The sequence below is a fragment of the Castanea sativa genome, chromosome 5, assembly GCF_040712315.1.
Source record: "Castanea sativa cultivar Marrone di Chiusa Pesio chromosome 5, ASM4071231v1".
Taxonomy (NCBI): Eukaryota; Viridiplantae; Streptophyta; class Magnoliopsida; order Fagales; family Fagaceae; genus Castanea; species Castanea sativa.
Genome location: NC_134017.1, coordinates 46847161 through 46868750, shown reverse-complemented (window position 1 = coordinate 46868750; position 21590 = coordinate 46847161). Strand labels below are relative to the sequence as shown.

General features: G+C 40.9%; 1 protein-coding gene across 1 annotated transcript; it reads left to right on the top strand.

Annotated features, from left to right (window-relative positions):
* Positions 1-19236: 19236 nt before the first annotated feature.
* LOC142633466 (F-box protein CPR1-like) lies at positions 19237-21192 on the top strand. The gene is made up of 2 exons (XM_075807707.1): positions 19237-20626; positions 20934-21192. Exons 1-2 carry the CDS (start codon positions 19491-19493, stop codon positions 20938-20940), a joined length of 1143 nt encoding a protein of 380 aa, XP_075663822.1. The 5' UTR covers positions 19237-19490; the 3' UTR covers positions 20941-21192.
* The last annotated feature ends 398 nt before the right edge of the window (positions 21193-21590 follow it).

Genomic DNA, 21590 nt, shown 5'->3' with positions numbered 1-21590 from the left:
ACTTAGAACAAGGGGATGGACTTTCGTAACCTAAAAAAGAAAAAAGACAAAGAGAGAGATAATATAAGAGCATTTTCGGCTTACGTCCGAGGAGGCCCAATTACAATATTCCTTGTTGTTTTCAATTACTTGCAATCTTTAGTTTGTCATTTAATCCTCACCAACTTCTAACCTGGGTTTCACGCCCACACTCTACAAATTATTATTGTTTAAGGCTCATTGGGCCTGAGCCCATAACTGTTCTTGGGTCCAGTGCAATGTGCACTTACAATTGGCGCCGTCTGTGGGAAATCTAGTCTGGAAGTAGTAGGGATATTATGGCAGGCTTAGGCTCTCACCATGCAGAGTCACAGGGATCACAACCGGAAGATCATTTCGAACGTCTTGAACATCGTAGAGATCGTGAGGGAAGCGTCCATATCTTTTGAATACCCGGGCGCTAGCCATACTCATGGAGGTAGCACTACCCAAGATGAGGGTTCTAAATCCATGCGAAGGAAATCACTCGTTTGAAGAGGAAGTTACGCCGTGCTAAACGTAAGGTTTCCCCGTCCTCATCTAGTTCTTCCTCAGAGAAGGATTGGGGACATGGCTACAGTTCAAGGTCATATTCCCCCACCAGTGCAACATCCTCTGGTGAGGAGAACGACCAGCCAATCCGCAAGACGTAGAAGCTTCGTCCTAGGGGCTTAGGCAACGATACCATGAGTAGGGCGTTGCACCAACTCCTCTAAATCTCCGTTTTCACGTAGGATTGAGAGGGAGGCTTCCAGGAGGTTCACCCGGCCCACGTTTACCATCTATAATGGCCGGATCGATCCGGTGGAGCACGTGAGTCACTTCAACCAAAGGATGGCAGGAGACACTCACACACGAGACTTTGATGTGTAAAGTCTTCCCTCCTCCACTTGGGACCCGTGGCTAGCGAGATGGTTCAACGGTCTCAAATCGGGGTCCGTAGGCTCGTTTGGGGAACTAACTAGAGCCTTTGCCTCGCGGTTCATCACGTGTAGCAGAGTCCCTCGGCCATTGGACTCGTTGCTATCCATGGTCATGAAGGAAGTGGAGACACTGAAAGCATACTCCGACAGATACTTGGAGAGGTTTAATGAAATAGACGGCGACTTTGATGAGGTGGCGCTTAATACCTTTAAGGTGGGCCTCCCTGATCACGACCTACGAAAATCTTTGACGAAAAAGCCCGTCCGCGGCGTACGCCGTCTTATGGATCGTATTGATGAATATAAAAGGGTAGAGAGAAGACCAGGAGGAGGGAAAAGGGAAGGAGAAGGTTATCCGCAGAGAGAAGGGATTTCGGGTCGGACAGATATCACAACAACAAGCCGAGGAGGGATTACATCGGACAATCCGGCTTGGCAGCACAGTGTAAATGCGTGTTCGAGAACCAAGTGCATCGCTATTAGAAAAAGTTCGCAAGGAGCCTTTCTTCGGATGGCCCGGCAAGATGTGGCGGGACCCCCAAAGAAGAAATCAAAACCTTTTCTGTCGGTACCATCAAGATGTGGGCCACACTACCGAGAACCTGTCGGACCCGTGGGAACCATCTTGCGGTCTCGTCGGTGAGGGAAAGTTGAAGCATTTGTGTCAAACCCGGGTCAGTCAACAAGTTGGTTCAAACAACCCGTAGGAACAAGTTCATCTCGGCCGGCATTGGGAACAATTAACGTTATCTTCGCCGCACAGCGGGGCCGGCTCGAAGGTCCCACTAGGGTCATGGCGGTTTCCCATCAGCAGTGCCGAGGATGTGGGTGGTAGGCCGAAGAAATTAAAGAGCACTTTAACTGCCGTTGGGTTTCTCCGAGGAGGATAAAATAGGGACTATCCAGCCCCATGACGATGCTCTTGTGGTTACCCTCAGAATAGGGAATTATGACGTGAAGAGGGTGATGATAGATCAGGGCAGCAGTGCAGATATCATGTACCCTGATCTATTTAAGGGGTTAAGGTTGGAGTTGGAAGATTTAACTCCTTATGACTCACCTCTTATTAGCTTTGAAGGGAGAGCCGTTGTGCCAAAAGGACAGATCCGTTTACCCATACAATCCGGCACAGAAACGGTTGAAGTAGATTTCATTGTGGTTGACGCGTACTCTCCATATACAGCCATCCTCGCTAGGCCATGGCTGCACGCTCTGGGAGCCGTCTCCTCTACCTTGCACGTTAAGGTTAAATTCCCCTCGGGGGAACATGTTGAGGAAATCCTCGGCAGCCAGGTAGTGGCCAGGCAATGCATATCGGCTGCAGTACTTCGTCGGTCGAAGTCGAGTTATCAACCTTGCCCATCCGAGGAGTCATAGCAATTAACGGCTCGGAGGCACCCGGAGCGATGACGAGAAGATGAGGTCGTTTGCGAGGAGTTAGAGAAGTTTGTGATAGCAGATGATCCAGAGAGGTTCTTCCAAGTTGGCATACTTTTGCCATACCAAGAGAAGATGGAGTTGTTGGAATTCCTGAAGGACAATGTAGATGTCTTTGCGTGGGACCCTTATGAGGCTCCAGGCGTAGATCCGAGCTTTATTTGTCATCGTTTAAACGTCAATCCGGCCATCGTTCCGAGGAGGCAACCACCTCGGCGATCTTCCCGAGAGCATTCTCGAGGGCCGTGAAGGAAGAGGTTCTTAAACTCAAAAGGGCGGGGGCTATCAAAAGAAGTTTTCTACCCTGAATGGTTGGCTCATACCGTTGTCGTTAAGAAGAAAAACGGCAAGTGGAGAGTATGTGTGGACTTTACGATCCGAACAAGGCCTGTCCTAAAGATTCTTTCCCAATGCCACGGATTGATCAACCGGTAGATGCCACCGTCGTGACATCCTCGGATGAGTTTCTTGGACGCCTTTCGAGGGGTTACCACCAAATTCCCTTGGCGTTAGAGGATCGTATAAAGATCGCTTTCATTACTCCAACGGGAACTATCATTATAAGGTCATGCCATTTTGGGTTAAAAAATGCCGGGGCTACTTATCAAAGAATGATGACCCGAATGTTTGAACAAAGAATCGGGGAAAAACATAGAAGTATACGTGGATGATATGGTGGTAAAGAGTAAGACGGTACCTTCGCACATGACAAGATTTGGCCGACACCTTCCAAATGCGAGGAAGTATAAGTTGCGCCTCAACGCCTCCAAGTGTTCTTTTGGCGTGGGGTTGGAAAGTTCTTAGGATATATGATCACTCATAGGGGCATAGAAGTGAACCCAAGTGCGAGGTTAAGGCTATTCGAATTTGCGGCCGCCTCGGAACCCAAAGGAAATTCGCAACCCGAATGATTCTTTGCGTTGAACGATTTATTTCTCGGTCGGTTGACCGGTGCCGTCCTTTCTTTCAGCTTGCCGAACAAGTGGAAAGGGTTTCAATGGACCGAGGATTGTGAGTCGGCTTTCCAAGCTTAACAATATCTATCTCGGCCACCCATTTTATCTCGCCCGAGGTGGACGAGGTGTTATTCGCTTATCCTGCCGTGGCTATTCATGCGGTGAGTCTAGTCCTTATAAGGAATGAAAATGGAGTGCAGAGGCCGATCTACTATGTTAGTAAGTCCTTGAATGAAGCCGAGGTGCGCTATTTGCCCTTGGAAAAGGCACTTCGGCCGTAGTCCACGCCACGCGCAAACTTCCTCATTATTTCCAATCTCATACCGCGTGGTTGTTTGACCCAAATACGCCGCTCAAGGCCGTATTGCGTAGTGCCGATTATTCTGCAGGAGTGGCAAAATGGGGAACCATTTTGGGAGCCTTTGATGTTAAGTACAAGCCTCGCACCTCGGTGAAAGGTCGGGTCCTCGGCGATTGGTGCGAGTTCTTTGAACCATTGTTAGAAGAAACTTCAAAGGAGCACATGGGTGAAAAATCGGTTGGTGTGATCGTTGCCGTATCGCCCTCGGCTTGGAAAGTTTATGTGGATGGGGCTGCCTAATCATAAAGGGTCTGCGTTGGACTTGTTCTAATGTCCCCGAAGGAATTGTCTTTGAAAAATTTCTGAGATTGGCTTTCTCGGCTACTAATAATGAGGCCGAGTAGTACGGCGTCTTGGTAGGCATGCAAATGGTACATAAGATGGGTGGCAAGGAAATCCATGTGTTCTCGGACTCTCAATTAGTGGTCGGCCAAGTCACGGGGACCATGGAGGCTAGAACCCCGAATGCAAGAATATTTGGCCCAGGTTAAACGTCGGCAAATTTGAATTCGACTCATTTGCCTTAGCTCATGTCTCTAGGAGTTGAAACACTCATGCAGATTCTTTGGCTACATTGGCCACATCCTCGGCTCAAGGTTTACCAAGGGTGATTCTCGTTGAGGATCCTAGAACCTTCTCTTATAGCCGCTAATGCACCTCGCATCCATCTAATAAGGCTGGTCCTAGTTGGATGGATTCGATCATATCTTTCCTCAAAAATGACATCCTTCCCGAAGACAAGTTGAAAAGAAAAGGTACGTCGAAAGGCGCCGCGTTTCTCGGTTGTCCGAGGACCAGAGAACACAAACGATCCTTTTCGGGACCGTATTTGTTGTGTACACCCCGAATCAACGAGAATCATTCTTGGAGGAATTGCATGAGAATTTGTGGAAGCCACACTGGAGGAAGGTCCTTAGCCCATAGAGCCACGACTCGGGGTTATTGGTGGCCCAATATGCAGAGGGAGGCTCAGGACTATGCCAGAAAATGTGATCGGTGTCGAGGTTCGCCCCTAATATCCACCAACCTGAGGTTCTTAACCCCTCTCCACTTGGCCTTTCGCGCAACGGGGGCTTGGACATTGTAGGGCCCTTTCCGAGAGCTGCTGGAAACAAAAGATGGTTGCTCGTGGGAACAGACTACTTTACTAAGTGGGTCGAGGCCGAGCCTTTGGCCAATATCCGAGATATTGATTCCAAGAAATTCATCTGGAAAAATATTGTTACTAGATTCGGTATACCACATACACTGCGTCTCGGACAATGGCGTTCAATTCGATAGCAAAGCCTTTAGGCAATATTGTGGTGAGATGGGTATTATAAATAGATACTCTACTCCAGCTTATCCTCGAGGAAATGGGCAGGCCGAGGCCGTTAACAAGGTCATAGTCAACGGGCTCAAGAAGAGGTTGGACGATGCGAAAGGCAGATGGGTGGAAGAGCTCCCTCATGTCCCTACCTGGACGTATCGGACCACACCCGTAGGTCCACTCGGAGAAACTCCATTCTCTATGACTTATGGAGCCGAGGCGGTGATACCACTTTGGAATCCGGTTTTCCTACTCTAAAGACAAGTTCTTTTAGTCCGAGAGAAAAACGAGGGACTTCTAGAGAAAGATCTTGATCTACTTAGGAACGGCGTGAGGCGCTATGGTCCAATTGGCTTATTATCGGCGAAGCTAAAACGAGGGTATGATGCCCACGTGAAGCTAAGGCCACTTACTGGTGATCTTGTATTAAGGAAAGTTGTAGGCACTTCTAAGAACCCGGCATGGGGTAAGCTAGGACCTAACCTGGAAGGCCCTGATCGCATTGTTTCAATAGCAGGCATAGGGTCGTATAGGCTAGCGACTCTGATGAACGAGTTGTACCACGTCCATGGAATGTAAATAATCTTAGAAGGTATTATTATTAATCAAATAAGCTTTTGTCAATTAATATTTCAAAGTTATGGCTAGCTCTCGTATTTGAAGTTACAATTTTTAAGAATCAAACGAAACTTGGTTAAGTGCAGTCCTCGGACCACAAACCTTGTGGAAATTGATGTCTTGTCATTTGTTAAACAGAACCTTAGTTATGCCGGGTCTTCGACCTCCTACTTTGGGAAAATTAACATTTGAAGTTACAATTTTTAAGAATCAAACGAAACTTGGCTAAGTGCGGTCCTCGGACCACCAACCTTGTGGAAATTGATGTCTTGTCATTTGTTAAAACGAGAACCTTAGTTATGCCGGGTCTTCGGACCTCCTACATTCGGAAAATTAACATTTGAAGTTACAATTTTTAAGAATCAAAGCGTATCTTGGTTAAGTGCAGTCCTCGGACCACAAACCTTGTGGAAATTGATGTCTTGTCATTTGTTAAACAGAACCTTAGTTATGCCGGGTCTTCGGACCTCCTACTTTGGGAAAATTAACATTTGAAGTTACAATTTTTAAGAATCAAACGAAACTTGGTTAAGTGCAGTCCTCGGACCACCGCCTTGTGGAAATTGATGTCTTGTCATTTGTTAAACGGGAACCTTAGTTATGCCTGTCTTCGGACCTCCTACTTTGGGAAAATTAACATTTGAAGTTACAATTTTTAAGAATCAAAACGAAACTTGGTTAAATACAGTCCTCAGACCACAAACCTTGTGGAAATTGATGTCTTGTCATTTGTTAAAAGAACCTTAGTTATGCCGGGTCTTCGGACTCCTACTTTGGGAAAATTAACATTTGAAGTTACAATTTTTAAGAATAAAACAGAAACTTGGTTAAGTGCAGTCCTCGGACCAGCCAAATTTGTGGAAATTGATGTCTTGTCATTTGTTAAATGTAACCTTAGTTATGCCGGGTCTTCGGACCTCCTCCTTTGGGAAAATTAACATTTGAAGTTACAATTTTTGAGAATCAAACGGAAACTTGGTTAAGTGCAGTCCTCGGACCACAAACCTTGTGGAAATTGGTGCCTTACCATTTACAGTTACAATTTTGAAGAATCAAACTAAAGATTGCTTAAGATTTATCTTCGGACTATGACTTTGTTTAAACTTAACTTTTACTTGTGTCTGGACGTTAATACGTTACTGTTTATTAAACTCGGATCTTAAGTTTCATATCTCCAAGTGTTAAGCAATTTTGTGTAAGGAATGGTCCTCGAATCTTACATCCTACAGAAACAGTGTTATGCATTGTGAAGGCTTAATCATTATATGAAGTCCTCTTTCCTTTTTTAATCGAGGTATTATTCGAATGAATTAACCATGTCACCTTGTATTAAATCTCTAATAATATACGCATGATTATGTGAAAGTTATGACTATGCAATCCTTGGAGTTATATTTTGATGCTCTGAGAAACTTCTGATATGACTTAATGGGAAAACTTTTGTAATAAGCACATAAAGAATAAAGAAAAAACGGCAACACAATCCAAGTGAAAAGCAAACGAAATTGTTCTTCATTAATCAAGTTGAATATACATTACAATATATAATTCAAAAACAAAAAATGAATGGAAAAAGAGAAGCCCTAAGCTAAGTCCTAAGCTGTTGGAGGAGGATCTTGCTGAGAGGTACTAGTGCCCTCGGTCTTTCTCAACTCCAGCTCAAAAGGAGTCATAACCTGCTTTCCTTTATCCGCTGTCTTTGTTGGAAGGACGTTGGGTTCCACTATCTGGTTCAAGTCCTTCTCTACATCTACTCCTCCTTCCTTTTCTTTATTGGAACCAAAAGGTTCGTAGGATCGATGTCCTGCGTGGGACCATCGGAGGTAGGACGGGAAGAGTTGTCTCGGGGGTAGGCAGTAAGCTAGGAGCCTCTTCAATCTCCTGTATTTCTAGGGAAGCCAAACGTTCTCGGACTTCCTCAAATCCGAAGACCGGGGAACTCCCGGCTACGTTTAAAGCTTCCCCCCATACTTTTTGACAAAGATTCGCGGCATAAAGCCGCGAATTCCTCTGTCACCGTTCCTCGGTGGTCGCTACCCCTTTGTCAAAACTTGCCTGCTTGGCAACTTGAAAGAGAGTTGGAAAGGAGCCTGGCTTCTTCCTTCATCGAGCCAGCTTGTTTCTTCCGATCCGAGCATCTCCCTTCGAGCTTGGGAGAGCTCTTCATTTCTTTCCTTAAGGAGTTTGCCGTCCTTCTATCCGGGTCTTCATGGTCTTCAAGTTTGACTCGACCCCATTCTTCTCTCTCCTCGGCTCTGCTACCTCCAAGGTCAGCTTCTCGTTCTCGGCAAGGGCTGTACCTAAGGTCTTCTCAGCCTCCACCTCCTAACTTCGAGCTCGGCCGGCTACTTTCCGAGCGTCTTCAATAAACTTTTCAGCTACAAAGACCTCCTGAATAGCCTGTGAAAAAGCATGATGGAGTTAGGAATAACAAAAACTAATTTACTTATAAATATTGTTGAAGGGAGAAACACTTACCAGCGCTAAGTCTCTTTTTAGAGAGAGGAATAGTTGTGGTTGGCCCATCTTTTCCAAGGTCTCCATGTCCTTGGGCGGAAGAGGGCGTTCTAGGACCTCGGCCAGGTGGTGGGCGTGGCCTTGTTTGAATCGCCCTTATACCGGAGCGCGGCAGAGATAGGAGCGCCGTCCAGCGCCTTAGATCGGGGGACAGGGTGGCCGGTGCTCGGTGCACTACGCCTCATCCTTGATTTCCCCAAGTTCGCCCGAACGTGCTCTACCCTTGCACTTGTCCGCTTCGCCGCGGGGCGGTGGGAGTGGTTGGCGTGGTTTCTTGGGGTCTTTAGTGATCGCCCCGTCATTATCCCCCTTCCTCTTCTTCTTGGGATCCTCGGCTGGCAGTTTTGGCTCAGCTAGAGGAGGAGGAGGAGGTAAGGCCTGGGAACTTGGACGTCCCCGTTTTCTTCTTCTGCAACTTTGGCAGCCCCGTTAGTGAGAAGATCCTCCATTCGTCCCATGTTTTCTATAGATTCGTCCCTCGGGAAGGGCAACTACAAACCCCGCAATTCCGCAGGCCCTCGGTGCCTTCTTCCTCCTCGTCGGAAAGTACCCACAACCGGTTTCCGCGAGGTCTTTCGGTGTCTTCGAGATGGAATTGGTCTATCTCGTCGTCAAGTGTGTGTGAAGAAGACACCGTTCTTCCGGAACGACGCCGCTCGTGAGTGCACGGCGAGTGGGACCGCCGTTATCGGCCGGTCGTACAAAATGGTGTTAGGAGCGTCCGGGAGGTCACGGTCGTCCAAAAAATGGGGCCGAGCTACGTTTATCCTCTTTCTTCTTCGGTCGCCTGCAATTATGGCGCTATCTATCTCTTGGAAGTCTTTGGAAAGAGGGGTGTACCCGAGAATAAGGTGAGCAGCCCGGAGTTGTAGGTCTTCACTAACGAACATCTCGGAGCGAAGTACTCGGTTTGGGATCTGCGACGTTACAGTGACTCAGACGAGGACGCACGTGTTGCTTATCTGCAAAAAAGACATCAATACAAACAAACTTGGTCAGATTTACGTAAATGTTTAACAAATTTAAGCAAGTATGAATACGCTTTTGTGTGTGTGCTAGGAGAAGTGGTGTTGTGGGGAGGTTAATCCTACGGCGTCGCACCTGGATCTCCCCACTCAACTTGGGGCAAGGAAGCCGTCGTGCCGGTTCCGGACACGATCAAGTAGTCGTCCTTCATGCCTTTGTTTGATTTGGGCGAAGCATGTGAGATTAGCCTAACGGTGCTGGACCGAGATTTAATGTAATAACCTACATTAGAAAGTTTGTGGGACTCATATAGCAACACGACATCGTGCCATGTGAGGTTTAAACCCATCTGCTCGTTTAAAGCATCTACACTGCCTAGAACTCTAAAAACGTTTGGGAGGCATTGATCGGGACACAACCGGTGGTTGAAGGTACTCCCTAGTTACGGGTTTCATTGGAATGGTCATCCCACCCTCTAGAAAGGCTATCATAGGAATGATAACCTCTCCCTCTTTCCTAGAACCACCCACGGCCGTCGCCAGGTATTTTAGTCCTACATCGCTAGGAATACGGTACTTGGCTCTAAAGCCTTCCATACCAGCGGTATCAACTAGACACTTTAATTTTCCCATTACGGAGGAACGATAGACCAAACTCTAAAGGGGAGGGTGTCTTTACGAAGACAGCCGAGGACCGTATCCGAGGAGAAAAGGTTAAGAATAGAGAGAGAGCAAGAACTTACAAAGTTGAAGGTACAGTTTCCACGATTTTCTTTGTTAAAGAATAATTGTTGTTGTTTTGATGGGATTGATCCCCGAAGATTTAAATGAAGGCGCAGGTTCCCGAAGCGTCACGACGTGCGAAAAGGCGGCCTCGAAATTATATTTGTCCCGCCTAAAATTTCGTGGAGTGACGAGGGCCGTTGGATGTCCATCTCACCGTTGAACGTGAGGGACAAAATGTAACTGCGCATAATAAATACGCGCGGTGTTCAAAATAAAACCGCCAAATGGCATACTCCGGGACGCGAAACGATTTCCACACGTGGCATTACTCGCAGGAGTAGGAGCGAGGTTCTCGTCGGATCAAAACCTTATTTTTCTCCTCGGACGTTGAAAATTAGAGTTTTGAGGGGCTATTGTGGGGGGTAAAAAGATCCTGATGGGAACACGGGCCTTTTGGGCCGTGTTAAGGAGGCCGACTGACCACAGGTTTAGAAGTTGTTAATACTATGGATCAGCCCATGCGCCGAGGATCCAGGACCTCGAGGTGAACTTACCCTCGGATGAGCACCAAGAATCCCTGGATTTCATAGTAAAGGTTAGGGATGGCACGGTTAAGGCCAATGGTTAAAGGGGAAACCCTAGAATGCCCCAGAAGCACCGGTGTTGAAGAAAAGTCAAAGATAAAGGCTGCTACCTCCACATTAAAGACCCTGCACCCTACCACGGCCGCATTAATGGGGAGGTGACACTTGAACAGTGGAAGGGAAACTTGGGCACCTTGTTCAAAGGCACTAAGAAAAGAAATATTTAGGCTAAGGGAGGAGTTGGAGCAACACGTGTATAAAGTATTAAAAAGAAGAGTATTTAAGGGAGTACTTAGAACAGACAAGGGGATGGACTTTCTGTAACCTAAAAAAGAAAAAAGACAAAGAGAGAGATAATATAAGAACAAACTGCTTACGTCCGAGGAGGCCCTAATTACAATATTCCTTGTTGTTTTCAATTACTTGCAATCTTTAGTTTGTCATTTAATCCTCACCAACTTCTAACCTGGCCACGCCCACACTCTACAAATTATTATTGTTTAGCGCCTTGGGCCAATAATCGTTCTTGACCTTAATTGTGCACTTACAAATTTAACCCAAGATATTCTTATTATCCTTTCTACTTGATATTATGAATGATCCTAGGATATAAATTATCCTTATTATCCTTTCCGATTGAAGAATTGAGATTTTTTTTGGGGGTATATGTTCATTTGTTTTTATGTTCAAGATATTCTCAGATTTGAAATCATATATCTTTTGGTTTTTAAAATACTTTTTAGTTGAATGTATATTGATTTTTGTGGAAGAATTTGTATACAAATTTTGGAATATAAATTCTTTGAGCTATGTTCTTCATTCTTTCAGTTAGCATTTTAATTTTAGTTTTCCTTTTTTTTTGTTAGCATTTTTGTGTTCTGGGTTTCCATTTTTTTGTTCTTGTGAGTAAATTTTATAGATTTGTGTTCTCGTATGTGTTTTTTGGTTTTTAATTATATTTTTTCTTTTAAACTAAATTAATTAATTTTTAAATAAGATGATAATATGGCTTTTTTAAAATATTTATTAAAAAATTATTATTATTATTTGAATGGTCGCACTTTGTGTACCAGCACTACACTCCGTGTGCCATGTGGCACAGAAATGATAATAGAGACAAAATTGAAAACGATTTTCAAGTTTTAAAGGAAAAAAAGATGAAAAAAAATAGTGAAAACTAAAATAGAAAATGACTCAAAATGTAGGGACTCTTTATTCTGTGACCAATGTATTAGATTAGAGTGAGGTGATAAAGCCTACATATTGCCTAAAACTGTATCAAATCACATTGTGCGGTGTGAACACCCTATAGGTGACTATGAATCTATGATTGAGTGAGTGACTTCGTATTGGATAAATAATCATGTTTCCAATCCGCCTCATGTGAGGGAAAGCTTATCCATCCGAAATATAATATACCTTCTCATTCACAACAACTTCCCTTGAATATGTATTTTGTGGTCAATGCTATTGTAGCAAAACAAATGTTGAATATTATTATGTGAGCGAGACTGCAATCATTTCATTTCTTTTTGAGAAATGCTAGTGCCAAAAAAAGAGCAAAATGCAAAATTAACTCTCTAACTTTGCTTTTATTTATTTCAGTCCTTAACTTTTAAGTTTATTCAATTAAAGTTTTTTTATCAACTTTTGTTATATGTTGTGGTTAATTTTTCAATTTTATAAATTTTTCTTCAAAATTTTTAAATTAAAAAAAATTCAATTAATGATTGAAAAATATTTTCCAGATTTTTATTTTCAAAAACTTTTAACAAAAGTTAACGGAAAGGCTTTAATTGAATAAATCTGAAACTTAGTAGACTGAAATGAACAAAAGTAAATTTAAAGGATTGAAATAAAATCTGAAAAAAGTTAGAAGGTCAGTTTTGCATTTTAGCCACACAAAAAAAAAAAATTGTCACAATTCGTCACGTGGCAAGTTATGAGTTGTGGATAAAAAATAGTAGGTTCATGGGGTTCACATCTTCACCACTCACTACTTGCCACGCAAAGTTGTGATTTTTTTTTGTAAGACTAGCATTTCTCTTTCATTATATATGTGTGTGTATATATATATATGGAAAATGATAACGAATGCCCTTAGAGTATTAGTTAATAATCTATTTAAAGAAAGTTTTTAATTATGAAAAAAGAAAAAAAATATATATTGTAACGACTTTTTCCATTTTCCATAAAAGTTATGTCAAAACTTTCTTAAAATGGATTGTTAACCAATGTCCTAAGGACACTCATGAGCATGACCCTATATATATGAGTTGGGTTCAAGTTACACCTGATGTAACTCTAAACAATGTTACACCACTTAATATTTTTTTAATTGAATGTAAATTTTGACAAATTCATCGTTAGATTGCATTATCTTTGTATATTCTCAATACTTGCAAAATTTCAAGGTGATCAAATATTAATAGTCATGTCGTCAATCAATTGTTTAAATTTAAATTTTTGTAGTTTAAAATTATGCATAAAAAATGAGTTTATGAATCGAATGGTAACTTACATTCAATTGGCATGAAAAATGGCATGCATGTTAAAAACATATAGAACAAGCAATTCAACAGTTGGATTTTCAAAATATAAATTTAATAACAAGTTATTGGATGGTGTAAGAGTTACACCCGGTGTAACTCCATAAGAGTTACACATTTTTTAAATCGTAGATTTATGAGAGATCCAACGAATACAAACAAAACACCATTATCCATTACAACATTAAATACTTACCTAATTAATAGTCTCCTTATTATCTCTCTCTTCATTAAATATTTCTTTTTCTCTCTCCTTATTAAGTCTTTCTTTCCATTTTCTTTGCAATTTCTCCTATGTTTCTACTTTCTTAATTTTTTTCTCCCTGAATATCACTTTCCTTATACCTGTTTTACAAAGTTAGGAGATAATATGTGTTAAGTGCAAATGTCAACATCAAATCCCTAGCTGATAATTCTTCAAACTGAGCGTCATAAAGAAGTTGCATAAAAGCAAGCTAGAAATGAGTAGCAACAGCAACTCTATGAACAAATTTGCATGATAAGTGCAATATACCTAACGGATGAAGCTGAACAACAACTACTGTTGTGCAGATAGCACCCCAGGACTCAAATCAATAATAGTAAATAAGCAGAAATTAAATAACAAGCACACATAAAGAACACAAGAATTTATGTGGTTTGGCAAACTGCCTACCTTCACGGCGATGACAGAGAAATTTCACTATAAAATTAGGGAGATACAATAGTGCACAAGAACACTCTTAAGAAACCCAAATCCCAATACACCCTAACTCTCTCTCACCCATAAGACAAGAAAACGCTATTCTTCTTCTTATGCGACTGCTGCTAGGTTTTTAGGAATTGTCTATTATAATTGCCGCACACTAGCACTTATATATTGCTATGCTTAAGCCAGCAATATAGGATTCCTTGTATCAATTGTATTCGGTCAACTGTGACCAACCTAGACTTATGGTTTCCTATTACAAGCTGTATTTGGTTTACTTGTAATTGACTTGGGCTTATGGCAATTTAAGTCACACACACAAGGCCCACTTCAACAAATCTCCACCTTGGCTTGAATTGATCAAGCTACACTAGCAAACTCCTCTATCGCCTCCACTTTAGCCCTTAAGGGCTCACAAGCTGTACACACCAATCAAGTCCAAGTAGTTCTTGAACTTGTGTGTTGGAATTGGCTTTGTTAACATATCAAAGGCATTCTCACTAATGAGAATCTTCAACAAAGAAATATCACCAGACAAAACCCATTCTCTAATCTTGTGATACCATACAGCAATATACTTTGTTCTTGCACGGTATACCTGATTCTTCGCCAAATGAATTGCACTTTGACTATCACAATGTAGCACCATGCTATCCTGCTTGAAACCAAGCTCATTAACCAGTCCACTAAGCCAAATGGCTTCTTATCCTGCCTCTGTCATCGCCATATATTCTACTTCTGTAATGGATAAAGCAACTACATCTTGTAGTGTAGACTTCCAGCAAATTGGGCCACTAGCAAACCTAAAGACATAGCCTATCATGGACTTTCTAGAATCAAGGTTCCCTGCATAGTCGGAATCCACATAACCCACAGCTTCTGTACTAACTCTCTGATCAAATAGGATATCAAAATCACGAGTGCTTGTAAGATATCTAAAGATCCACTTTACCGCATTCCAATGCTTTTTTCCTAGATTTGCCAAATACCTACTAACCACATTGACTACATGAGAAATATCAGGCCTAGTGCACACCATCAAATACATGAGAAACCCAACTGCATTCGCATATGGCACTTTAGATATATATTCTGACTCTTCATCTGAACTTAGACACAACTGTGAGGACAATTTAAAATGGGCAGAAAGTGGTGTACTAACAGGTTTTGTATCAAGCATACTAAACCTCTCTAACATCTTCTTAAAATATCCCTTCTGAGATAACCATAATTTACCAGCACCTCTATCTCGGTGAATTTTTATCCCAAGGATCTTCTTGGCAGCTCCAAGATCCTTCATGTCAAATTCACTACTCAACAAAGACTTCAACTTCACAACTTCTTGCTTACTCTTTGTAGCTACTAACATGTCATCAACATATAGAGCAAGAAATATATAAGAGCCATCAACAAGTACTCTAAAATAAACACAGCAATCATACTCACAGCGCATGTACCCATGTGTGACCATGAATGAATTAAACCGTTTGTAACATTGCTTGGGAGACTGCTTCAAGCCATATAATGATCTCTTCAACAGACAAACATTATCAACATTGCTAGGTTCTTAGAAGCCTTCGGGCTATTCCATGTAAATCTCTTCTTCTAAATCTCCATGGAGGAATGCAGTCTTCACATCTAGCTACTCTAACTCCATGTCATGCATTGTCACAAATCCTAGGATTACTCGAATTAAGGTGTGCTTCACAATTGGTGAAAAAATCTCATTATAATCAACTCCTTCTCTCTGTGATTAATCCTTAGCCACTAAACGTGCCTTGAATTTTTCACCTTCCTTTTCTAACAATGCTTATTTCTTGCGAAATATCCACTTGCAACCAATAGCCTTCTTTCCCTTGGGCAATTTCACTAATTCCCAAGTCTTATTCTTCTGTAGTGACTTCATCTATTCTAACATTGCTACAAGCCATTTATCATTGTCTTTCTTATTTGTAGCCTCCTTGAAAGTGAATGGATCTCCACTGCTAGTTACGAGAGCAAAACTAACCATGTCTTCAAAGCCATATCTCTGTAGTGCTTTGTGAACTTGCTTCTCTCTACCTTTAGCAATTGAATAAGGCTCTTCTTGTTGTTGTTGTGGATCAATCTCAACATTACCCTTATCACTGGGTGAACTATTCTCGTTAAACTCCACCTCAACAGTTAATTTCTCTTGTGGATTATCATCACATGTCTCTGCTTCATTCTATTTCAACATAAAGGCTTCATCAAATATGACATCTCTGCTAGTCACCGTTTTCTTTGAGATTGGATCCCAAAACCTATAGCCTTTAACACCTTTTTCAAAACCAAGAAATACGCATTTTCTTGACTTTGAATCCAATTTAGAATGCTCTTCACTTGCACATGCACATAAGCTGGACAACCAAAAAATTTTAGACTCGAATAATCAACTGATCTACCTGACCAAACCTCTTCTAGAATCTTGAAATCAATGGTTGATGATGGAGATCTATTAATAATGAAGCTTGTTATGTTAACTGTCTCTACCCAGAACACCTTAGGCAACCCTGCATTCAATCTCATGCATCTGGCTCTTTCTACTAAGGTTCTATTCATTCTTTGCAACCTCATTCTGCTGTGGAGTTTCTTTAATTGTGAAGTGACGAGTAATACCTTATAATTCACAAAATCTTATGAACTCTTTATCTTTGTACTCTAGTCCATTATCTGTTCTAAGGTATTTTATTTTTCTGCCAGTTTGATTCTCAACCTGTGTTTTCCACTTTTTAAATATGCCAAATACATCAGACTTATACTTCATAAAATAAATCTATACCTTTCTAGAGTAGTCATCAATGAAACTGACGAAATACTGAGTACTACTATGAGAAGAAACTGATATCGGACCGCAAACATCTGAATGAATGTAGTCAAGAACACCTTACTTGTATGAGAGCCTGTCTTGGAACTGACTCTATGCTGCTTCTCATACGCACAATACTTGTAGAAGTCTAGCTTGCATGTCTTCACTCCCTTCAACAAATTTCTTTTATGCAACTCTAACATACCACGTTCACCAATATGGCCAAGTCGCATATGCCATAATTTTGTGTCGTTAGTGCTGGACTCCACTGGAGTGGTGACTGCAACTCTTCCTACAACTATGTTCCCAATCAATCTGTAAAGCATGCTTACTTTTGGTCTCTTCATCACCATCAAAGCACCTTTGGTAATCTTTAGGATTCCACCATTTGATGAGTAGGAATAGCCTAAATCATCCAATACTCCTAAAGAAATTAAATTCTTTCTAAGATCTAGAACATGTCTAACATTACTAAGAACTCTCACAACTCCATTAAACATCTTGATCTTCACGGTACCAATTCCAATAATCAGGCATGTAGCATCATTACCCATTTGGACCATACCACCGTTGTAAGGCTTATACGTGTCAAACCAATCTTTCTTTAGAGTCATATGATATGAGCATGCTGAATCTAAAACCCAAGATTCCAATGGAACATTGTTACCTGACGAAACTGAAAGTAAATTTACACCAACTTCACTGTCATCTGATGTTTCTTCAGCAACACTAGTTGATTCCAAGGGCTTCTTTCTATTCTTCTTCTCCTCTAAATGCTCTTTCAACTCTTCACACGAATTCTTGTAGTGCCCTTTCTTGTGACAATAAAAGCACTCTACATCATTCTTTGCACATGATTTACACTGTGATCTATTCCTATTGGAGTTCCGTCCTCTTGACGTGCTTCTACCCCTATTGCTTGACTCAGACTTTACAATAAGTCCATCAGCCTGAGAGCCATCACCATCTTGCTTCATCTTTATGTGTGACAAGAGAGCACTAGTCACCTACTCGAGTACTATAGTCTCTTTCTCGTACATTAATGTAGTCACTAGATGATCAAAAGAAGTTGGAAGCGATGCTAATAAGAGTAACGCTTTATCTTCGTCCTCATAATTCACCTCAAAACTTGACAATTGGGTATTCAACATGTTAAATGTGTTGAGATGCTCCAACAGATTTGAACCTTTTTTTCATATGCAAACTATACAGTTGCTTCTTCACGTACAACTTATTCTTTAGATTCTTTCTCATATAAAGACCTTCTAGTTTTTCCCAAACCTCCTTTGCGGTCTTTGTTTCTAGGATGTTGTGAATGACCTCATCACATATGTTAAGACGAATAGCGCTAGCTGCTTTCTCATCCATCTCTACCCATTCTACACCCTTCATCATTTCCGGTTTCTTTTCCTTCCTAAGCAAGACCTTATGAACTCTTTGTTGAATTAGGAGATCCTTCATCAGCCTTTACCAAAGTAAAAAATTTCTCTTACCACAAAACTTCTCTACATCATACTTTGTGCTTGACATCTTTACTGTATTCAAATGATTGAATCCTAACCTGGCTCTGATACCACTTGTTGTGCAGATAGTATCTCAGGACTCAAATCAATAACAGTAAATAAGCGGAAATTAAATAACAAGCACACACAAAGAACACAAGAATTTACGTGGTTTGGCAAACTACCTACCTCCACGGTGATGACGGAGAAATTTCACTATAAATTTAGGGAGATACAATAATGTACAAGAATACTCTCAAAAAACTCAAATCCCAATACACCCTAACTCTCTCTCACCCACAAGACAAGAAAACACTATTCTTCTTCTTATGCAGCTGCTGCTAGGTTTTTAGGAATTGTCTATTATAATTGCCGCACACTAGCACTTATATATTGCTATGCTTAAGTCAGCAATATAGGATTTTTTGTATCAATTGTGGCCGACTTAGACTTATGGTTTCCTATTACAAGTTGTATTTGGTTTACTTGTAATTAACTTGGGCTTGTGGCAATTCAAGTCACATACACAGGCCCACTTCAACAACTACAATATCATATATTTTTACTTGGATATAAAAAAACAATACCTCATATAACCATCTAACATCTAGAAAGCCTTCATATATTTTCACAAAAAAGTTTCAACAAAATAAACATACTATGAATAAACAAAAATCAAATCAAACTTATTGTAAATATCACTTTCCTCATAGAATTATTGTTGTAATCTCTTTAAAATGATTCATTCACTATCCTAGAAGGACAAAAACTCTTATACCTAATCCATCTTTCAAGGATGATTTGTTGGAGTGCTTATAATACTATTCTCTCTCCTCATTTAGTTGTTTGATGCCATTTGCAGCTCCTGCCATGACTATTTTTGCTTGAACATTTTGTAAAACATGCATAAGGAAAGTGATATTTAGGGGGAAAAAAACTAAGAAAGTAGAAACATAGGAGAAATTGCAAAGAAAATGGAAAGAAAGACTTAATAAAGAGAGAGAAAAAGAGACATAAAAAATATTTAATGAGGAGAGAAATATTGAGGAGACTATTAATTATGTAAGTATATAATGTTGTAATGGATAATGATGTTTTATTTTTATCCGTTAGATCCCTTATAAATTTACAACTTAAAAAAGATGTAAATTTTGTGAAATTTCCATCTCATATATATATATATATAATATACACGCGCGCGCGTGAAACTCCATTTCCTGGGACTTGATCACCGACGCTTAACTATTTTAGGGATTGATTTGAATCAAGGGGAAACAGGTTCCAATTCCATCATCTCATTTCACCGCTAGCAAGGGTCGAATTAGTCAATTACAGGACCCACATCAAGTGCTAGTTAACTCTTTCAAACATTTCTGCAAACACCTTCCCTGCACAATCACCAACAACTTCTCGCCGAATCCCTCTACCTCTAATCGAAGCTTTTAAGTTCCTTCTTTACAATTACAACTACCGTTCAATCCCTTTCGGTCCTCCACAACTATCCATTTCCATGATGTCGTATATACCGCAAGAGCTAATCACGGAGATACTAGCCCGATTACCAGTGAAATCTTTGGTACGCTTCCTCTGTGTTTCTAAGGAATGGTACGCACTAATCACTGATTCAGACTTCATCAAATTGCACCTCAAGAGCTCCATTGAGACCAACAGAGACCGCACCCTCATCCTCAACGAAGACGAGTTCTCTCCACCCTTTCGTTATTTTTCCGCCGTTCAATTCTCCAAGGACAATCAGTTCGGCAAGACCTTTGATATTTACAAGCCGCTCCAAAACTGGGTCATCTCGGACTATTGCGACGGCTTGGTTTGCCTTCACAAGGGTTACGAAAAGCTAGAGGTCGCAATTTGGAATCCATTGGTCAGGAAGTACAGGAAATTGCCCATCGAACCAATTGAGGAGCCCTCTAGTTTCTCCTCGGGTATTAGGTTTTCCCATTTAGCATTCGGGCACGACCCACGTAACGACGACTATAAGGTGGTGAGGGTTACAGAGTTTTATATGACAGATAGTGTGGAGTTTGAAGTCAAGGTGTATAGTATGAGATCAAACTCTTGGAAAAAAATCGATGAACAATGGCCCAACAAAGAGATATGTTGCCAGAAGTTGTTGGCTTTGAATGGAGATGTGTATTGGTTAGCTGCTGATCGAGTTGTGCAGGATCTGGAGTCCATTCTTGCTTTCAATCTCGCCACTGAGAAACTCCGGCTCTATGGGACGCCGGTTCCACCAGATGACGATCAGTTTACGTGTTTGGATGTGTTGGGAGGATTCCTCTGTTATATTGTTAATGATTACTTGAATAGTGATGTTTATTTGATGAAAAAAAATGGGGTGGAGAGTTCTTGGACACAGATTTTTAAGATTAAAGTGTGTCAGAATTTTGAGTATTTCAGGACTCTAATGTTTTCCACCAATGGCAAGAAGGTTCTGTTGGAGGAGCACCAAGAATGCGGTCATACGAATCTTATTTGGTATGACATAGAGAAAAAAAGATGCAACAGGGTTAAAAATCGGAGTTTTCCATATGTGTTTATGGTGGCGACTTGTATCGGGAGTCTTCTTCTCCTTGATGGTGATAATGTGATTGATCCTTGGCAGAAGAAGAATAAGGGGAAGAGGAAGAGGTAAAACCTTTATTTTTTTGCTTAATTGGCTGTCTTGGTATTGGTTTGCATAACTATCTTGAATCTGTGGGTGTTTAATGATGGGAAGATTTTGTGAATTTTCATGTAAGACTTCACACTTGTTTGAGTGGTATGCATTTGATTTTATAGGCTCTTTCTCTTGTTCAATATAATGTTTTGATCATGTAATTTTTAGGAGAATTTTGTGTACACATCAAATCTATTTTAATAAAATTTTAGTTACTTGTAAAAGAAAAAAGGGGACTAGATTTCTAACACGTGTTGTTTTTTTTTTTTTTTTTGCCAGGAATTGAAGCCCATCAGAATCTGTTGGGAAAAGCAGTAAAATGCAAGAAGGATAAAGAGGTGATTGTGGAGATGACTTTATCTTTCAGAAGTAATTTTGATTATTGTGTTTGTTGTGTTAACTAGCTATATGTAACAAAAGCTGGATTATTCAGGTCTTATGGAATATTTAGCTATTTTTCAACTTTTAATTGTTATTGAGACTTTTGCATATCTAATATGATGAAGCTTGTTCATGGAAGAATTTAGTTGATCGGTTATGTCTCATATCCTGATTAGGTCTTATTATGCCTAGATTCTTAGTGGAAATACTATGACTTATATCAATTTTTGTGGTAGTTATAAGCAACCTTAGTGTCTCATGACATACATGAATAGTTTGATTAAGGAATTAAGTACTAACTGTATGTAGGAAACAACTTTTAGGCTATCACCATTTTTGGAATTGTGATTGTAGCTTTTGCCTTGAGATTCATGATTGGTTTGCTTTCTTGAAATCCTATTGTTTTTATAGTTTGTTTAAGTCCTTCAAATGTCTGTTTGTTGTGTTCTCCCTATATAGTCCACCATTGGCGTAAAGGGATCACATTCCAAATTTCTCCATTTTGATGTCTGCCAAATTGCCCCTTCCAACAAATCAATGACCTATTAAGGCATA

Excerpts from the sequence above, each read along its gene's own strand:
- LOC142633466 (XM_075807707.1), top strand. The coding sequence starts at position 19,491 with ATGATGTCGTATATACCGCAAGAGCTAATCACGGAGATACTAGCCCGA.